The following is a 20,500-nucleotide window of genomic DNA, read 5'->3' on the forward strand; positions in this document are numbered from 1 at the left end:
TCTTTTTTCAAAAATCATTAGAGGAAAGAAAAATTACAGCACTTAAGGTTTCAAAGGCAGAAAATTAGCAGCTTGTAAAAAGGACCCTGCTATTGGACAGCTCCTCATATCAAAGAGGCAGAGATATCAGAAATATATTAATGGCCCTTCCGTATCAAGCATTTTCTCAAGAGGGGAAACATCTTTCTTGTATCACTCACGTCTGTCTGTCTTGTTATTATCCTGTCCAATCAATACTGAAGATAAATAGCCTTTAATGAAGAAAAACAACCAATACACTCCTAGGCACTTTGCCTGCTGCTAAAACTGGGTTATTTTTCTGTACAGAAATGCAAAATTGAATTATGATAGAAGCTTGGTTATGTTCCTCTGTTGTTTCTGGATAGGTCTGAGTGTATTCTTTGCTGTCCTGTGATCAGGCTTGGTCACAGCTTGCTCAATGTCAGCCCCAGACATCTAAGGGCATCACAGACCCGCTACTGCTCAGTCTTGTGTAACTTGTCCCGCTGAGTAGTTGGACGCTAACCATTCGAGGGTCACGGAATCAGTTAGAATGCCAAAGTCTCATTGCTAAATCCCTGACACTCAGAAGAAGCAAATTTAAAGTTTCACCTCAACACCAAACCTAAGGAAGTCACCTCCATCAAGATCAGTCAGACATGTCTCCTGTTAATAGGGCTCTGATCTTACATTGTGTTGATGTAATGCAAGCTGCTTCCATTACTTCAAGCTCCTACTGTAAAGCGTTTGCCAGTGGTGAATTAGAAGCTTTGACCAAGCTGCATTTTCCCTTAGTTTTAGAGGATGGCCTCAGTCAACTTAATTTTCACTCAGGTGTTGCTCTTCTGCTTCTCAGAAGCAAGTCCAAGAACCGTAGTTCAGCCAGGTGCTAGACATTTGCTCTCAGAAAACAGACTTGCTATTGTTCTTCAGTCTCCTTGCCATTGCTTCTTTCACAGCAGGAATTCAAACTCTTACCATAGCGACGAAAATACCTGAGATTTATGACTCTGTAACTCCCCCCCCCTTACTTCTTCATATTATACCATGGCATATATTGCATTCATGCCACCTGGCTCCTCATGACATTGCGCAACACCACACGGGCAATGTCCGGACATCACATGATGTCATGTCAGGGCCCCCTCAATGTCATGAATTGTCAGGACGACGGGGAAGAGGAAGAGGATTCCAGCAAGAAGTGTAGCCAGGACTACACACCAGGATAAGCAGGGGATGGGGAAGGAGAGGTTGGTGTAGCAGGAAGCACTCACAGGGTGATGGGGGATGGCAAGGAGGTAGGGGTCAATGCCTAGGAACCAGAGCAGCAGGACCCATCACCAGAGCCATAGGGGCACCTGTCTCCATGAACACGGTGGGCACTGAGGCATAGGGAGCAGTGGGAGGTAAGTTCTAGGAAGCTGAAGCAGCTAAGGGCCCACAGCCCAGCTCCTTAGCTGGCCAGGTGGGGCTTGCTAGCTCTGAGAGGAGGTTGTGAGTCCTCAGCTGGAAAAAGACTCAGAACAGGTGAGGGTCACATGCCTTGTCAAGGCCAGATGCTGCAATCAGTATGCCTCAGTCCAGTATACCTGAAGGAGTGTCTCCACCCCCATCGTTCAGCCCGGACACTGAGGTCCAGCTCTGAGGGCCTTCTGGCAGTTTCCTCACTGCGAGAAGTGAAGCTACAGGGAACCAGGCAGAGGGCCTTCTCAGTAGTGGCGCCCACTCTGTGGAACGCCGTCCCATCAGATGTCAAGGAAATAAACAACTATCTGACTTTTAGAAGACATCTGAAGGCAGCCCTGTTTAGGGAAGTCTTTAATGTTTGATCTTTTATAGTGTTTTTAATGTTCTGTTGGGAGCAGCCCAGAGTGGCTGCAGAAACCCAGCCAGATGGGTGGGGTATAATAATAATGCCAAGTACAAAAGGGAAGCAGAGCAGAGGTGCTGTTTCTGATCACCTTCCCACAGTGGTTGGACCACAGCTTGGATGGTCCTGAGATCTCATCGGGATTGTGCTTGTGTAGTGCTGACCTCCAGGTGCCCTGACCCCTAGAAAATAATAATAATAATAATAATAATAATTTATTATTTATACCCCGCCCATCTGTCTGGGTTTCCCCAGCTGCAGAGGTGGAAACCTGGCCTGGCTAGACTTTGGACTCATTGGCTTGCCAGATTATGCAATAGCATTTGCCATGGGATTGCGTGCACACACACCCCTGGGGCTTGCCGCCAGGTACCCCATGCTTCAGGACAAATTGGGTAGAGAAGATGGCACCTAGGCCATTATCCTGCCCATAGATTATTAGTACATCGCCCTTGAGCTAGGGAACTAGTTGAGCTCATTCCTCCTACCTACCTTATCAACCAACGGTAATGTTAACCTTGTTACACCTATGATCAGGTTCATCTTACAGGCAGTGGAAAAGTAATTAATTTAACAACTGTTTTGAGAGCAACTCTGCCTGGCACTCGTTCAAGATCAGATTAAAATGAGCCCACATACCTTGAAGATGATCCCGCAGCACATATGCCAAGGGTAGCATTGATTGCATCTGGCCTTCTGGATGAGACGAACTCAATATGACTACATTCAGAGGGGGCTGCCTTCACCTGCGAGGTTTCTCTCTCTTCCGGCACTATAAACAAACAACTTCAGCAGATCAGATATACGAAAGGGTCGTGAATGTTTGATGGACAGATCTTCTGAGAGTTAAGAGAGGCTTCCTGGAAGGATTTCACTTAAGCAGAACACAAAATCAGAGTTTATCGCAGGGAGATATCGTTCCCAGAAATGCCAGCATACAGAGTGCCCATTCTAGGAATTGAATCAGAGAACACGACTCTAGCCAAGCTGTGAGGTAAAAAAGAAAGAAAGAAAGAAAGAAAGAAAGAAAGAAAGAAAGAAAGAAAGAAAGAAAGAAAGAGAAAGATAGATCTGGATTTAAAGGCTAAACTGAAAACCACAAAAAAGAACTGCCAATTGCTATAGTTGAAGTTAGGGAAGAACTGTAAATATTCTCCACATCTCCTGCCCCAAGCACATAGTATGCTTGTTTGGGCTGCAATTCTGAGGTGTTTATCTGGTTATACAATGGCAGTTTAAAAGCAAATGTCACTGTTGCAGCATACCTGTCTCACTCTAAACCAGGCATCCCCAAACTGCAGCCCTCCAGATGTTTTGGCCTACAACTCCCATGATCCCTAGCTAAGAGGACCAGTGGTCGGGGAAGATGGGAATTGTAGTCCAAAACATCTGGAGGGCCGAAGTTTGGGGATGCCTGCTCTAAACTATCTTTGAAACCTGCTGCACATGGAATGCTCCTGTTCAGGGTTCCAGAGTGTCATCTTCCCCACTTCCTCCATCAGTTCAACATATTTTTCGAGGGAGAAAAGGATAACATCCCTCACGACTTCATGACTAAGGGAAAAGTGAAGGGGGCTCAGAGGCTTTGTAGGTGCCAAAGGAAGACATCAAGAGCACAATTTCACCCATGGGTGCCCTGTTGGCAACCCCTGTCCTATGTATTTGCAGCCTACAAGCCATGCAGCAGATGCGTCATCACCACTTTGTTTTGAGACAGTGTTGTGTGTGTGTGTGTGTGTGTGTGTGTGTGTGTGTGTGTGTCCTAATGCTCTGTGGCTGTGATTCATCCCTGCCTATCTGAGAAATCGACAGCTACAAACATGGCCACCTTTTCAGGGAACCACAAATCAAACAGCAGGCTTGCTTTGCTTTTGAGAGAGCTGGCCCTGTCCTCTGATATTGCATTTCATAGTCCATCTGCACCACCAGCTTCAGATATCACAGGGCACAACAAAACACACTGTCATTATCACTTATCCTGAGAAGTGTGGGCGTAAATAATGGGCCATTTGTGGAACTCGGATAGGTCTCCATGGAAACGCTTAATCACTGACATTTAAGCTCCTGGTGGTACTACAGGGAGCAGCTGACTGACCTATTCTAACAGTTTATCAAGGTAGGAAAAAAATATCAGTCTCTGTTTTGAGCTGCAAGCAGCAACATGCTAACAGCCCATCTTATTGTATCTTTCTGCTTTCCTCTCTCATCAAGAATAACCTTGAATTTCCCAATCACTCCTTTCTTTGACCATTTCGCATTTGGCATTGCTTTTTATTACAGGATTATATTTGCATTGAAAGAGAACTCTGAAAGCTCAGCCTTTAATGTGAGAGGTCATTGCTCTTGTACATTAACGTAGCCCAGCAACAATTTGCAGAATTTTTATCCTTTCCTAACATCGACTCATTCTGGTTTGTAACACGAGAGATGATTATGTGCAGCTGTTGCTGACCCATTTGGGGTGCAGCCAGGCTTCCTCTTTAAATCAGTGCAATAACTTGAAGTACGTCATAACTGCTGTTTTGGTTAAAAATGGCATTTCTTAAAATCCAAAAGTCTCAAGGACTTGGTAGCATAGGAGAGATCCTCACAACCAGTTCCTGTGTTTGCTGTTTCCTGGTGCCACATGTCATGTGAAACATATGCCCACACACCCTTGGCAATGTGGAATGTATACAGAGGCTCCCCTGTGAGAGTGACAGCGGCAGTTTCTCTACTTTGCAAACAGATCTATTTCTACTATTGCAAGATGAGAGCTTTAAAGAAACAACAGCTGTTGTGTTTACAGAAGGCATAGGCAAAACCTTGGCTCTCCGGATGTTTTGGAACTACAACTCCCATGCTCCCTAGCCAACAGGGCCAGTGGTCAGGGATCATGGGAGTTGTAGTTCCAAAACATCTGGAGAGCCAAGGTTGCCTATGCCTGGTTTACAACATAAAGGTAAAGGTAAAGGGACCCCTGACCATTAGGTCCAGTCGTGACCGACTCTGGGGTTGCGCGCTCATCTCGCATTATTGTCCGAGGGAGCCGGCGTATAGCTTCCAGGTCATGTGGCCAGCATGACAAAGCCGCTTCTGGCAAACCAGAGCAGCACATGGAAACGCCGTTTACCTTCCCGCTGTAGCGGTTCCTATTTATCTACTTGCATTTTGACGTGCTTTCGAACTGCTAGGTTGGCAGGAGCTGGGACCAAGCAACGGGAGCTCACCCTGTCACAGGGATCAGCAAGCCCTAGGCTCAGTGGTTTAACCACAGCGCCACCTGGGCCCCATGTTTACAACATGGTGGAGCTTTAATATGGATGTCCCCCCCCCCCCCCGTGAACACTAATTGAACTCATCCCCTTTCAGTTTTTCAGCTTTAAAAATATTTCATTCATTATTATTTTAAGTGGGGAGAACGAATGTACAAACTTTCCGAAAGCATGTGAGGAAGGTGTCCTGGCTACCACCCTTGAATTCTCAGATTGGGAAATCTCAAATGTTTTATTGAAGAATGCAGCACCTGATCTTTGCATCAGCTCAGGATACAGCTCACAAGGTTCAAAGGGCACACAGAGTCTAGGGTACATAGCTAGACACAAGCAGAGATGCAAAACTTGACACACCTCTCCTGCTCTACTTTTAAAGGATTGGGGCCTGTCATTAGCAGAGTTCCCATCCCAAGCAAGAAGACTGAGTTTGCAAGTGTGGTCTCCCATGGTTGTGGGTAGAGTCTGGGTCTGTTCATGCCTGCATTGTTGGCGGTGGGTCCAGCCTTCTAACTCTCCCTCCTCCTCTGAAGCTGCTACCCACACCTGGCCCCTTCAACTTTGAGAGGACCAGGCTCCCTTCAAACAAATATCTAGGGACACCTCGGCCCCCTAGAGTAGGCATGCCTGGTGTGTATGTGTAGCATTAGACAGCAAGAAACTTAGCCCTTCCTAACCATAAAGAAATCTTATGTCCTGGTGCTGACCTTCTTTAGCAGGCGTTAAATGCATTTTTATTTGTAAGAGGCTCCCTCCAGGCTTGAAATAGTTGGGATTGTTTTTAAAATCTGAGAATTAGTCTTCACATTTATCAGGCATGACTCAACCTGGTGAAAAAATTGCCTTGTTTTCAGCCTTGTTTTCAATAACCCAGAAATTCCAGTTATTTTTATCAGCAACATTGTGTACTTTCTGCCTCACAGTTGTTACATTTGGGGGGGGGGGACACGGCTACCACAGAAAGACAGCCAGGACAGAAAGATAAATGAGGGATAAACTTAGCATCCTGCCACCTTTTGATGCTGAGCTGTGCATTAGAAAAGGAAAGTCAGCTCCATTCAAACCTCCAGCTGCAATTAATTCTGAAGTGTCTGGGGAGATTTTGGAACATTCTGTTTTAACCGTATGCAGTTATAAATATGCTTAGCGTACTTCCAACCAGTACAAGGTATGATCTCTGCTTTAGAGTTCAGCAATAGATTATTCAGATCATTTTTATATTATTCAGAGTACAAACCAAATCTCCGGGATTTGGGGGCATTTGTCTGTACAGATTGTTCCATTAGCCAATGTCACAGAACGAATCCTGTTTAACCAACAGCTGAAGAATAATGTTACGAAGAACTGTGTGTCTTATTTTGTTATTGACTAATTAGAACAGCAGGGACTACCACTGATTATTTACCCTGTCTCCCACAGACGTATCTACGTGGTTAATGAGGAAGAAATAAAAACGCTGTCACAATATATTACACATTCACTTCTAAGCCTGGTACATTGTTACCTAGGTGTGACATTTTTCTTAGTTTGCTTACTTAGGCGGCTGCGCCAGCTACAGCTGTTCATGGGCACAGATTGCGTTGCCACTGTAATGTACGCTCTGATAATATCCAGAATTGATTACTATAATGAGCTCTTTGTGGACCTGTGCTTGAAGACAGTTCAGAAACTGCAGCTAGTGAAGAATATGTCTGCAGGGTGTTAACTAGTAAAAGGCAAAGGGCCGCTGGATGGTTAAGTCCAGTCAAAGGCGACTATGGGATTGCAGTGCTCATCTCGCTTTCAGGCCGTGGGAGCCGGCGTTTGTCCACAGACAGCTTTCCGGGTCATATGGCCAGCATGACTAAACTACTTCTGGTGCAATGGAATGCCATGACGGAAGCCAGAGCGCATAGAAACGCCATTTTCCTTCCCGCTGCAGTGGTACCCAGTGCTTTGGGGGGGGGGGTACACAAGGGTACGCATACCCCTAAACATTTTGTGAATCTATGTCTGGCCTCATTGAGGGGCAGTATTTCAATATGAGTAGGAAAATGAGAGTACCCCTAAACATTTTAAAGGAAAAAAGCACTGGTAGTACCTATTTATCTGCTTTCACTGGTGTGCTTTCAAACTGCTAGGTTGGCAGAAGCTGGGACAAGAGCAACAGGAGCTCAACATGTCATGCGGATTTGAACCACCAACCTTCCGATCGGCAAGCCCAAGCAGCTCCGTGGGTTAGACCACAGCACCATATAACACTGTTCCTGAGGGATTTGCCCTGGTTACCTATATGTTTCCTAACCCAATTCAAGATGTTGGTGATGACATATAAAGCCCTAAACAACCATAAGTCCAAATACTTGAAGGAACACCTGCTATCAACAGGAGAGGCCCCTGTCATGACCCCATTCCCAGGTGAATCATGTAGGGCCACACTAATGGATGATCCACATCAAGATCCTGCACCATGTGAGGGGGAATCATGGTCCTGTGAACTTGTGGGGGGAGTCCTCTGATTCCGTCCCTTAACAACACAGGAAACAGTGTTCAAATGGAAAGCTTATGAAAAACATTAACTGAAATTGGAAACAAGTCTTTTAGCTATTACTTGCTGCAGAAGGATCAGAGACCAAGGCCCTCAAAATAACAAACAGCATGTTTTAATATTACAAGTTCACATAAATGCTGTTTGTTTATGATAGAGGGCTGTTTTTAATAATTGACCCAAAGCATTTGGTTGGCCTTAAATTTTACCATTAAAGTTCATAAGCTTTATGCTTAAATAGCATAAATTTCATGTCACAAGGCTCCTCGGGATGTTTCCATGGTAACTTTGGTAAAATGCATCCATGGACATGGTGTTTTTATGGAATGGGCCTTCCAAGCCCAGAGTCATCAGCTGACTCAACCATATTTGGAGGAAGGACTGTAAAGACCAAGAGAAATGGATAGCGAGGATTAGAGATGAAATGACGGCTATTTGCATAAAATATTGTTGCATATTTGTTGCAAATATTGTTGTCACCTAGTGACGCCGTCCTTGCTGCTTATGTTTGGACTAAGCTGGAATTTTCTCTTGCTATGTGTTTCCTGTTTCCTCATCAGTATAAAATGATGGGTGTCATCTTGGATGCCTGTGATACAAGCAGGTATCAGGGCTATCCAGGAGCTCAGCAATGAAAGCACTTGAGTGGCAATGCACTCATGTCAGTTCAGTGAGAGGTTTCTGAATCCCTGGGGCCCCTATCATGCGCCCAACCTGGCCAACCACTGGTACCGAGTCTCAAAGGGAAGGGTGACACTGCAGAAAAGGCCCTCTCTTAAGTGGCTGCTAACCATAGTTCCATAGCTTGTGTCACAACCTTGAAGACCTCATCAGCAGATTGCTCATGCCTATCTTTGGATAGTCTGGTTCTAAGTTATTTAAGGTTTTATATAAGATGGTGTGCGGTGATTTGCTGCTAAGATAGTTGTAATCTTTTTCTCCATTGTGGTTTTGGGAAGCAAAGAGGGATATGATGAGGGGCAGTTATCTAGAGCTCTCCATTGACTCCAGTGGGTATGTGTATAATTTTGCCACCGCTTGTGTTGACAGTGGGACCAACCTCTTAGCAAACAGAGGATTTTTATACCAGCTGGCCTTTGCTCCCTGCTATAATGCACAACGCCATCAATTCTCATTTCTTGTGTGGCAGTGTGCTGGGGGCATAATGGTTACGAAACAGGTGAAACATGAATGCTTCACCGTTCAAAGCCCACACTGTTTTGTATCAAGGAATTTAATAGCAATCCAGTCCCTAAATCCAAGCAGGCTTAATTGGAATTGCTCAGTAATGGACTAAACTATACCAAGATCTAAACACTCCCCAATGTGTGGGTACTAAAAGGATGATTTCACTCATCTCTTCAACTCATCTCTGCTGAATAGCTGCTAAGAAGCATGTTCAATTCTTAAATCTCTTGTGAGTAGCTGGCACTTGAGGGGGAAATTAGTATATAATATATTCCTCCTACACAACATTTTCAAAAGAAAGTGGAAAACAAAACATGTTTTTCTCCCACGTACCATTTCAGTTCAACAGTCATCTGACACATTTTTATTGGCTTTTTTCTGAGCTGGAGATTAGAAACTTATGTACAGAAAATGGCTTATAGAGGAGGAAGCTAATTACATTCTCTGAACTCCCCAAAATGGAGACTTGGCCCCTAGACCCTACTCAATAAAGCTGCAACCTCGTGATTTGCACATGCAGTAAACACAGAGCAAGACGGTAACTGCTTGATTAAATTGGCTCCACAAAAATAAGGAATAAATATCATATCCATAGTGTGATTCTACTAAATATGTATCATGAAATTTGACCTAACATACATTCAAGCTAAACGCAGGATCACTTTTCATTAAATGTGTAAACAACGCCTAATTGCCTTCCCTTGCAAGTGGGAAAGACACTTCGACCTAGAAATGACTTTTTACTGAGGTTGGGCCATTCGTTCTCCTGGGAAAGCCATGTCTATTCTGACTGGCAGCAGAGCTTCCAGACTAGATGTTTGCTGGAAATTTGGCATGCAGTCTGGTGGGGAAGGATCCCTATTGGCTCCAGGGGGGGGGGTTCTCCTAAGACTTCTAGCCCCACAGATTTTTTTTGTGGAGCGGGCAGAGGGTGGGTTCTGTTCATGCTGGGGACGGGAAAGATAAGCTTCCCCCACCCTTCTTATGCCTTCCTGATAATTATCTCCCCATGCCTGTCATTAAGAACAATTTAGATGTGCAATAAATGGTAGAATTTTGATTATTTGGTGTATTGAAGGGACGATGGAGGTCAGTGGAAAAGTACAGGCTAAGATTCCTTTCCGAGCCGGGGCCTCACCTGGGATAGAGGTGACCTCCCATGACAAAGGAAGTTTTTGGCTCATCTGACAGCCTGGGCCTGGCAGAGATTGTCATGGTGATGGAGTGTGGGTTTGAAGTGACAGGAAAAGAGAGTTTTTAGCAAGCTGTGCTAGGAAGGAGAAGTGGGAGGAAGAAGACTGGGATCCATCTTGGGTAGGCTGGCTGAAGGCTGGCTGGGAGAGATGCCATGGACTTCAGGACTGCACTGGTGTATGGGATACGCCCCTCTTGAAATGACCATGCTGTAAGATCTGGACTCCCTCCTTGGAGACTGAAGGTGTAAATAGGTGAATAAAACATGTTTCTTACAGCCAGGACCGTCTCTGCCATGTCTCAATTCTCCAAAGGACACTGGGTGAGTGCCTGGAACCTCCTTGGACTATTGCCTACTGCTCGGCAGAGAGAGGGGGAAGCAAACAACTTTTGTAACAATATTTAGGTAATGCAGCTTTCTCTTTCCTGGTGCCTGCCTGAGGTTTTGGACTACAACTCCCACCAGTCCTAGGTAGCACAGTCATGAGGGCTTTACCGTGCTTCTCCGAAAATAAGACACCGTCTTATATTTATTTTTCCTCAAAAAAACCCCACTATGGTTTATTTTAAGGGGATGTCTTATTTTTTTCCTCCTGCTGCTGCCATGGCCAGCATTGCTGCTGTGCCTATCACTATGTCTTATTTTCGGGGTATGGCTTATATTCCTTGAATGCTTAAAAATCCTGCTATGGCTTATTTTATGACTACGTCTTAAAATATGAGAAACAGAGTAGGTGGGCAAATGCTGAGCTAACTTCTAGTTTGGCCCTTAAGTTTCATCAGTAAAGCTCTCATGCAGGTAGTTTAGCTGCATCCATTTCTCTTCAACACTTGGAGTAAGGAAACGCAATGCAATCTGAAGCAAAAAGTAACTTCTTTCCCCACTGAATAATTCATTTTCTTCTCAGTCTCACCTATTATCATAATGATTCTTTGAGTCGTCACTTGATAGCACCTCTTCAAGGTCATGGAATTAAGAACTGTGAAAATTTGAAAATTGCTTCTCTCTCTCTCTCTCTCTCTCTCTCTCTCTCTCTCTCTCTCCATATATATATATTATATATATATAAACCTTTCATAATTAACTAACAAAGACAAATGTGCCAAGATAAATAGAGGGGCAAATCTGAAAGCCCTTACATGTACTCTACAATTACAGTGGCTTAACTTGAATCACAGCTCTTTGCCAGCTGACAGCTTCAAAGTAGAACTGGTTCTTCTACAGTCATGAGTTCCAGCGTTACATTCCTTAAAGTGGAATTCCTACTTAAAGATTGGTTTGAATCAGCCTAAGGATAAATCACAGGGTTCATGAATAAGTTCATCCATGGTTATATCATGCAGTAGGTAAATGGCATGGTAAATGACATGGGTGGCGCTGTGGGTTAAACCACAGAGCCTAGGGCTTGCCGATCAGAAGGTCGGCAGTTCGAATCCCCACGATGGGGTGAGCTCCCGTTGTTCGGTCCCAGCTCCTGCCAACCTAGCAGTTTGAAAGCACGTCAAAGTGCAAGTAGATAAATAGGAACCGCTACAGCGGGAAGGTAAACGGCGTTTCGGTACGCTGCTCTGGTTCGTCGGAAGCGGCTTTGTCATGCTGGCCACATGACCTGGAAGCTGTACGCTGGCTCTCTCGGCCAATAACGCGAGATGAGTGCCGCAACCCCAGAGTCGGTCACGACTGGACCTAATGGTCAGGGGGCCCTTTAGGTAAATGGACAAATTCAATGTCCAGCCACGGTTAATCTGGAATTCTGGAATAAAATGGAACCTTGCCAAGACATGCCAAGACCACTCGAGAATTTTGAGAGCTATTGCACAACTTTAACTACTTATACCACATTTTTTTAAATGGCGTTCTTGGATATCATTGTATGATGCTCCTAACCTATGCATTCTTACAATGAAGTAGAGGGAGATCCAGGTTGGTGGGATTGGAAAACAGCAAGTGCACATACATCCGCTGGGTACCAACTCTGCTAACCCAGAACTCCCCCCACTCTGTTCCTGTCAAATCAGTGCCACTGCCTCCTCATGTACTTCTGCTGCAGTAATCTCGTAAACTTCTATATTGCTATGAGAAAATATAGGCAGGCTTTGGTGAATGTAATGTAGATAACATTTTGCATCTGCAAAAAAAAAATGTATATCTGTATCTGCCCATAGATATACCAACCTACTCAGATAACGACTTTGGAATTCATTAAGTATATATTGTTATGGGTTTGTGGGTGGCCTGACCCCCCCCCCACTAGATTCCTGGGTGCTGGGGTTTAATCAGTGCTTTGAGAATTAAGGTGAGCTAACAGGCTCGCCTGGATTTAGCAATGTAAAAAGAAAAGTCAGGCTAAGCTTCTTTTCCAGAAGCAGTTAAGTAGAATGAAGGGGCTAGTCAAAGGAATGCATCAAAGGGAGATCCTTGGAGACTGCGCCAATGGGAGTTGTGGAGTGATGGCATGGGCGACAGGAAATGTTGTCCTTTTTATACGGGACTTGGGGAATAAGAGAGGCAAGCAGAACTTCTTGGTGGGCTGGTTGACTAAGAAGGGGAGGAGTTGTTTTCTGCAAGTGCAGCTGAGAAGGAGGAAGAGAAACTGGGCAGAATTCCATGGAGAGATGGAAGGACAGCAGCCATGGAACAGGCTGTTACACAGACACACTTAAAAGGCCTCTGAATCCAACGTAGTCCTGTTGGGAAAGACAAGCCCCTCTACCAACTCTCTCTCCCTCTAAACTCGGGTGTAGATACAGTGGTACCTCGGTTTATGAACACAATTGGTTCTGGAAGTCTGTTCATAAACTGAAGCGTTCATAAACTGAAGCGAACTTTCCCATTGAAAGTAATGGAAAGTGGATTAATCTGTTCCAGGAGTACTTAAACTGAAGCGAACTTTCCCATTGAAAGTAATGGAAAGTGGATTAATCCGTTCCAGATGGGTCCGCAGAGTACTTAAACTGAAGCGTTCATAAACTGAAGCATGGGTGTAATTGGTTCCGGAAGTCTGTTCATAAACTGAAGCGTTCATAAACTGAAGCGAACTTTCCCATTGAAAGTAATGGAAAATGAATTAATCCGTTCCAGATGGGTCTGCGGCGTTCATAAACCGAAAATTCATAAACCGAGGTGTTCATAAACCGAGGTTCCACTGTATGTGTAAACCAACCATATTTAATAAAGACCCTGCAGACTCCGCTGTGCCTCAATTTTCCAGAAGGAAACTCAACTCTGGGTAAGCGCCTGGAACCAATCTTGCTACCGCTTGGCAGCGATTGGGATGGCCCTGACATTGCAATCCTATGTTTGACTATTCAAAAGTAAATCCTGTTGTGCTCAATGTTACTCCCAGGTAAAGGTGTATAAGACTGCAGCCTAAATTGATTAGCACATGGTTTATTGATGTGCTCCGGTTGCACATACCTGGTGATGACATTTGCTGATGCTAATTGCTTTTGAAATGTCTGCAAGCTGTGAATATTGCTGGATTACATTTGCAGTTGAGTAATGATGTTCTGAGGTAGTTATGAGTGTTGCGGTGATCTCCGTCTATCCTGCTTCTGTGTGTAAATTAATATAAAGACATTTTCTCTATTGTGTTTGAACAGATGTAAACAAAATGCAAAATATAGATAACAGTAGGCATGAGTAAAGTTGATTGGAATAAATTGCATTCATTGAATGTGCCTGGTTTTGTAAAATTCATTCACAGTCTCATGATGCCTTTCATGCAACATTTATCATGTTCAGAATTCATGTCAATTGCGAAAGAGTCCAATAATACTCCTTTGGTGTAGCTTCAATCTCTCAGTCCTTTTATCGCACATTATTATTCTCGGATCTTATTGCCTGAAACATATTCTGTATTAGAGGAAATACTGTGGGTAGATGGTAATTTTTAATTTCTATCAACCTACGTATTATATTAAATACAAACCTGTTTCATTTATTTCCAGATGTTTCATTATATCATAGCTGCCAAGTTATCCCTTTTTTTAAGGGATTTTCCATTATGCTGAATAGGCTTCCTCGCGAGAAAAGGGAAAACTTGGCAGCTATGCATTATATTCAATGACTAACACAACTGCAGGAGGGGGCCAGGGATGGTAAAATCCCATTTCCCAACCCTGCACTATGGCTTAAATTTCCATGACCCCCATGTAATCAGTTAGCTATAAAAAGCTACACAGAGAGAGAGAGAGAGTGTTATATGTTAGAAGCAACAGGATTCAGGTTTTAATTAGGCACACAGGGATAACCCCACTTATCAAATCAAAATCTTCACCTACTTGTGGTTCTGGATCCTGCTTTCATTCAAGTAGGGAAAGTCAGGCCCAGCCCACTGATGAGGCAAGGTGAGACATCTGCCTCAAACAGCAGAAGCCCAGGAGGCACCACCCTCCTTGACGACACTGTCTGCTCTGCCACCTCCACCACCAATGGAGAAGCAGCACTGGTTGCTGGTGAAGTGATTGAGGCAAAGTGGGGCGAAATGGGACACCCTGCCCCTGGGGAAAGGCAAAACAGAAATTACGTTAGTGACTACCCAGCTGTCACAAACACATGGCCTGCGGGCACATTTAAGGAATGCGTTTGTCACAGGAGAAGCTAAAATGTCGCAGACAGCAAACACCTCTTCACTCCCTTCCTCCCGCAAGGGTCCTCCTTTCTCCTTCTCTTGCATGACTACAAGGATGCTCTCTGTCTGGGGCTCCCTTTGAAGACTGTTTGGAACCTTCAGCTGGTGGAGAATGCAGCCACCCAGTGACTTCTGGGGGCCAAGAAATCTGGAAATAGTTCTGCTCCCACAAACCATGCAATGCAGCACCTGGGAGCATGTTTGCAGCCAACCAGGGAGGGGGCAAGATGAGACTGCCTGATGTACATGTTGCATGCTCTGGTACCTGGGCATAATGGCCATGCTGCTATGTGGCTTCTCAGTGGTGTTTTGTTTTGTTTTTAAACAGCCTTAGCTATCTTATTTGATTGAAAACTGTTTAATGCAACAGATAGAAGTCCATTTCATTTCAGTGGGTCTGCTCTTAGTATTACTAAGGCTGGAGCCAGCTCTTCTCTTCATCATCAAAGAAAATAATACGACTATTATTTATATTTAATAGCAAGACACACAGAGAACAAAATGTTTTTAAAGTGTCAGATCAGTACTTTTAATTATTGATGCCGCTCATGTATTCATCTATTTCTCCCTCCGAGGAGGAAAACAGTTTATCAACTCATAAGAAACTTCAGTGCCCTTGAGCAAACACATTTTTGTTTGAACTATTTTAGAAAATAACTTGAAATACCGCATATAAGTCACATGGCCATCCAAAGTCAGTCTTTGTCGTTCCTCTTTTACATTCACAATACAATTACATAGAGGTTAAGTATAAATCCAATCCCTACGGTATTATGCCAAGGCAATGAAATATAAAACGTAACAGACATAAGACACATATTAAAGGTTTCATCGTCATTACGAGTTATTCTTCCTGGCATAAAAAGAGCAGTGATGGATGGCAGTAATTTGCATATGTATTGCCCAGTTTTACCTACCAGATTACTGCAATCTGCATACATGTTTAGGATAGGCCATAGGCATGAGCTGTTGCTCATTTGCTGAGCATATACTTTACATGCATAAAGTCAAGCTAGACTAAATATCCATCTACTCCAATTTCAGGGGATCTTTCTTTTCCATATAAACTGGAGGGGGAGTTATGGAAACTTTCAGGAAGTGTGAAGGATCCTAAAAATTACCACTGCTTTAAGCGTGAGGTGGCCGAGAGCTTTTCCTCTCTTGGCTTTTTCTTTTTCTTTAAAATAATTTTATTAACATTGTATTATTACATGGTAGCTAATACCGTTATACATCGAACATGCTTGCTGGTCAAAAATAAAAGAAAGAAAGTTAAGTAGGAAAGGATTTGGGGAGGGAAGAAAAAGGAAATGGGAAAGGAGGAGATGAGCAACATAGCAAAAATGAAAAGAAACACACACACCCTAAAGTGTGGCAAATAGATTGAAAAGAAAAATATGATCATTTACATTGTCATTCCAAAAATATAAAAACAAAGCCCACCTCTCAATAAAATGGTTTTCTGATTACGTATTATGTATTGTGTTTCTCTCATACGTTAGTTTTATCATTAAGATAGTTTGCCAGTACTGGAGTAAATATTAACTGAAATCAGCAACAAAGTTCTGAATGTGCCACTTTTGGATCCCTTAGTTATACAATTGGGTTATCTAAATGACAAAGTAAGAGATTTCCATTACTTATGAAGTTCATATCTATTAACTTCTGCAAAATAGCAGCTGCTAAACACAGACAGAAGTAATACTCAAAAATTCCAGCAGTAAGAGGATGGGTGGAAAAACATAGCACTATTTGCCAAACTCTCCAAAATATTTTGACTCAAGAAAGGAAGAAAGATATCATAGACTTTGAGCAGTTTTGGCAGTTTTGTTGAATGCTGAAACTATAAACGTGGCGCTGATATAAATTTGTCTGCAGTTTCTCATTTTTGTAAAATGACTTTTATTTTCTTCTTATTTATGACTCGGAATGAAATTTGGAACCCATAGGATCGGAGGATAAATCTGTAAGCATTTCTAAAAACAAACAAGGTGAATGGGTTTGGGTTCCCTACCACCCACCTAAAGCCATACTGAGGTTTGCCAACTTGTGATCAGTTGCTTATACATATGACTGCAAGCAAGCAACAATACAGTGAGTCTTGGAAGCCTGTGTTGTAGAGACATGCTTGATTTCTGTTGGAATCCAAGGCTCTCGCTATGGGAGAAGCAAGATCTTTGCAGAATTTGAATGCTGTGAGCCCCTCCACTGTAGCCTCGGGTTGTATATACAGTGGTACCTCGCAAGACGAATCCCCTGCAAGACGAATTTTCCGCAAGACGAATGCGTCTTGCGATCTGATGGTGACTCTCAAGACGAATTCGTTTTGCGGAAAATTCGTCTTGCGAATCGCGGTTTCCCATAGGAATGCATTGGAATTTAATTAATGCGTCCCTATGGGCAAAAAAAAAAATTTCAATGCGTTCCTATGGGAAACCGCGATTCGCAAGATGAATTTTTCGCAAAACGAATTGACTCGCGGAACGAATTAAATTCGTCTTGCGAGGCACCACTGTAAACCATAGAAATAAGAAATAAACCATATTTCTTCTTCATTCCCATTGTTCTTCATTCCCAAGAAACCCAACCATGAGTGAATGCCTGGAACCCCTGGAGTCTCATATGGTTCTGAGATTGGGGTGGCATGCAACAATTGTATTCCCCAAAGGAAACCCAAGTAAATCAAACTAAATGCTAGAGAAGGGAATGTAAACATGAGTACTGAGGGGGACACCTAACCCACCTCCAATGTCTCCCACCCCACAATGCCCTCATATGCTCCATATCTGACCTTTGCACATCAAGTGAGGTCTTGGGGGGGGGGGGCTTCTAAGTGACTGAATGTGCTAAGATGCTTCTGTGTGACCTTCAGAGTTTCCCACTCCCTGCAGAAAGGGTGGAGTAGAGCCCAGCAGCCCCATTTGTTTACTGTCTGAAAAAATACTTACGTCTCAATCAGTTAGACAAACATTTTACCCAAGTGAGTTTTTGGCAGCTTTCTAATTAATATTAATTTTCTCTTCACAAGAAGGGACTCATTTGGATGACCAGCTGTGATTACATGGGAGTCTCCTGAGGGTCTGTTCCCCCCCCCCCCCGCTCTGATGATCCATCCATCAACTGCTGTTTTATTGCTGGTTTTATAATGATTGATTTGTTTTGCCCTATTGTGTTGCTTTATCATTCTTTGTAGTTTATCACGAACCACCCTGGGAGTGGTACGCATATATGCTAATTAAATTAATTAACTTAAAATATATAAATGTTAGCTGGATACCACAATGCATGTTTACGTGCTTTAAAGATACGGCTTTTGTTTCAAGCAGACATTTGTTATTCGGCTCCTATGGTTATCCCACAATTTTCCCAAGAGGGTTTTGAGTCAAAATGCACTGAGGTGGTTGGAATTCCACACTCACCCACACCCAAAAGTTACATATTTAAAAGTTTTTTTAGTAAGGCTTACATAGGAAGCTATCTTATACCAGGTCAAGCTCTTTGTCCATCTAGTAGGACCTTCTCTGACTGGAAGTGGTTCTCCAGGGTGACAGACAGAGAATCTTTCCCTTCACCTGATCCTGTTCACTGGATCTGCTCAACTACCTGGTCAACTATGACTCCTCATCTAAACTTGTGCCATCAATCATGACATAAAAAAGCACAGGTTGTGATACAAAAATATGCCAATGAAATGCCAAGTCTGCCACCCTGACTTCCCACATTAACCCCAGTTATATAAAAAAAAGAACTGTACCAAAAAAAAAATTAATATTAACAAATAATGCTTTGTAAAAAAAAAAAGGGGAGAAGGAAGGGATAATTAAGTAACTGCTTTTATCAATATTATGTTCATGTTGCAGCTTGGACTTTCATCATGTTTTGTTTGAAACTTGGTTTCATCTATGAACTGATTTAAGAAAGCCCTTTTGCCTTAAATTCAGGCATTATAGTTTATCTGCTATGTATGTGACTGAGCAACAGCAGCAGAGAGATTATCACTCTCCCTACAACAACTACGGTACTTTATTTCCACAGGGTAAAACCACCTCAGGTTACAAGAGATGAATAACACTTTTGATTTTTCCTGTAGGCAGCTGCAAAGAGATGAATGGCTTCATTTGGAAAACTAGCACGTTCAGTTTTTAGTTCTGTGCAGTAAAAAAAAATTTAAGTTCCATCTGCCATTGTAATTGAGAAGAAAACAACAACAACTGATATTTCTTTTTATGCTAACTTCACATAAACTGTATTTTATTCCTTTCCAGATGATGACAAGTTCAAAGACTTCTGCAAGCAAATGGGTTACAGTGAAAACAACAAAAGACATTTCAATATTCTGCATTATTTATTTTTGTGAAGTGTAAGAAAGTAAAACAGAGCTGCAGCAGGTATTCCTGCATCAACTTAATGTTATCTTGGAAGCCACATAACATCAGGCTTTAGAGGAGAGAAAGGACATCTGGTATTTTAAAAAAATACATTGGGACCAGCTCAACCAGAGATTAAGCAATACCATGCTCAGTCCTGCCAACCTAGCAGTTCGAAAGCATGTCAAAATGCAAGTTGATAAATAGGAACCACTACAGCGGGAAGGTAAATGGCGTTTCCATGTGCTGCTCTGGTTCTCCAGAAGCAGCTTTGTCATGCTGGCCACATGACCTGGAAGCTATACGCCGGCTCCCTCGGCCAATAATGCGAGATGAGCGCGCAACCCCAGAGTAGGTCACGTCTGGACCTAATGGTCAGGGGTCCCTTTACCCTTTACCTTATGCCCAGTTCAACATGGTGAGATCAGCATTGAATTCTTATCTATCTGTCTAGATATCTGTCTGTCTAGAGACACTCCATCTCATCTATATATGTACTGAACCATGTGATCTAGGTAGACTGTGAAAAGCAGCAGTTTATGAACAGTGCACATTTCCTGAGAGAATCACACACACCTTGCCTGACCCTGTCTTGGGGGCTGGGAGGAAACACAACAGGACAATGTTGGCCACCTATGTAGGAGACTTGAGCAAAGCTTAAAACAAAACATTTAAAGCTACTCTGAAGCACTTGTGGCTGGCAGTTCTGGATTTGTTCAGAAAGGAGCCTTTGACCCTGATAGCGACTGGCTTCCCCTATGAGCAAATAAGCCGCAAGCAATTCATGTTAACTTTACAGACAAACCCATCTATCTGGCATGGCCAACCGCTAGTGCTACAACCCCATATGAAAACATTGCAGCAGGCAGGAAATGTCTGATCAATTAATTTTCATGGTTTGTACAGCAGTTTAGGATATTGATCTGGCTTATGTTTTGTTTGTCTCGAAATGTCTGTAGTAAATCTTTCTCTTCCTTAATTATTCACCGAGAACAGTAGGCTGAACCGAGATAATCCATATACTGTACCTACACACTTTCAAATTAATGTTCTTCTGTAATACACTGCCTCAAAAGCTAGCAGTTATTGATAAAACGTGTTTAGAGGGCTTCAGGTCCAACTTCAATGTTTTCCATGTCTAACAGCAATTCAATGTCTCTAACCTCCTCTATATATGTAATGAACTGACAGAACAATGGGGAGGAGGGAGATGATCCTTGTGAGGGGTGTAGCTGGGGCACAGCAGGGCAAGAGGAGAAGGGGAAGGAAGTACTCACAGAGTGAAGGAGGATGGCAAGGGGATGGGAGTTAATGCCCAGGACCCATCACCAGAACCAGAGGGGCCCCTGTCTCCACAAACACAGCTAGCATAGTGAGCAGCGGGAGGGCTGCTCTAGGACAGCGTTTCTCAACCGCTGTTCCGCGGCACACTAGTGTGCCGTGAGACGCTGGCTGGTGTGCCGCGACGT

The 20,500-nt window shown here is 43.3% G+C and overlaps 1 protein-coding gene across 1 annotated transcript in view; it reads right to left on the reverse strand.

Annotated features, from left to right (window-relative positions):
- ANOS1 (anosmin 1) overlaps nucleotides 1–2,604 on the reverse strand; it is a 133,800-nt gene extending 131,196 nt beyond the window's left edge. The window contains exon 1 of the mRNA XM_060273484.2: nucleotides 2,510–2,604. Within this exon, the coding sequence (XP_060129467.1) occupies nucleotides 2,510–2,533 (24 nt within the window). The 5' untranslated portion in view covers nucleotides 2,534–2,604. The remainder of the gene's footprint in view (nucleotides 1–2,509) is intronic.
- Nucleotides 2,605–20,500: the final 17,896 nt, after the last annotated feature.

The sequence above is a fragment of the Zootoca vivipara genome, chromosome 4, assembly GCF_965207765.1.
Source record: "Zootoca vivipara chromosome 4, rZooViv2.hap1.1, whole genome shotgun sequence".
Classification (NCBI taxonomy): Eukaryota; Metazoa; Chordata; class Lepidosauria; order Squamata; family Lacertidae; genus Zootoca; species Zootoca vivipara.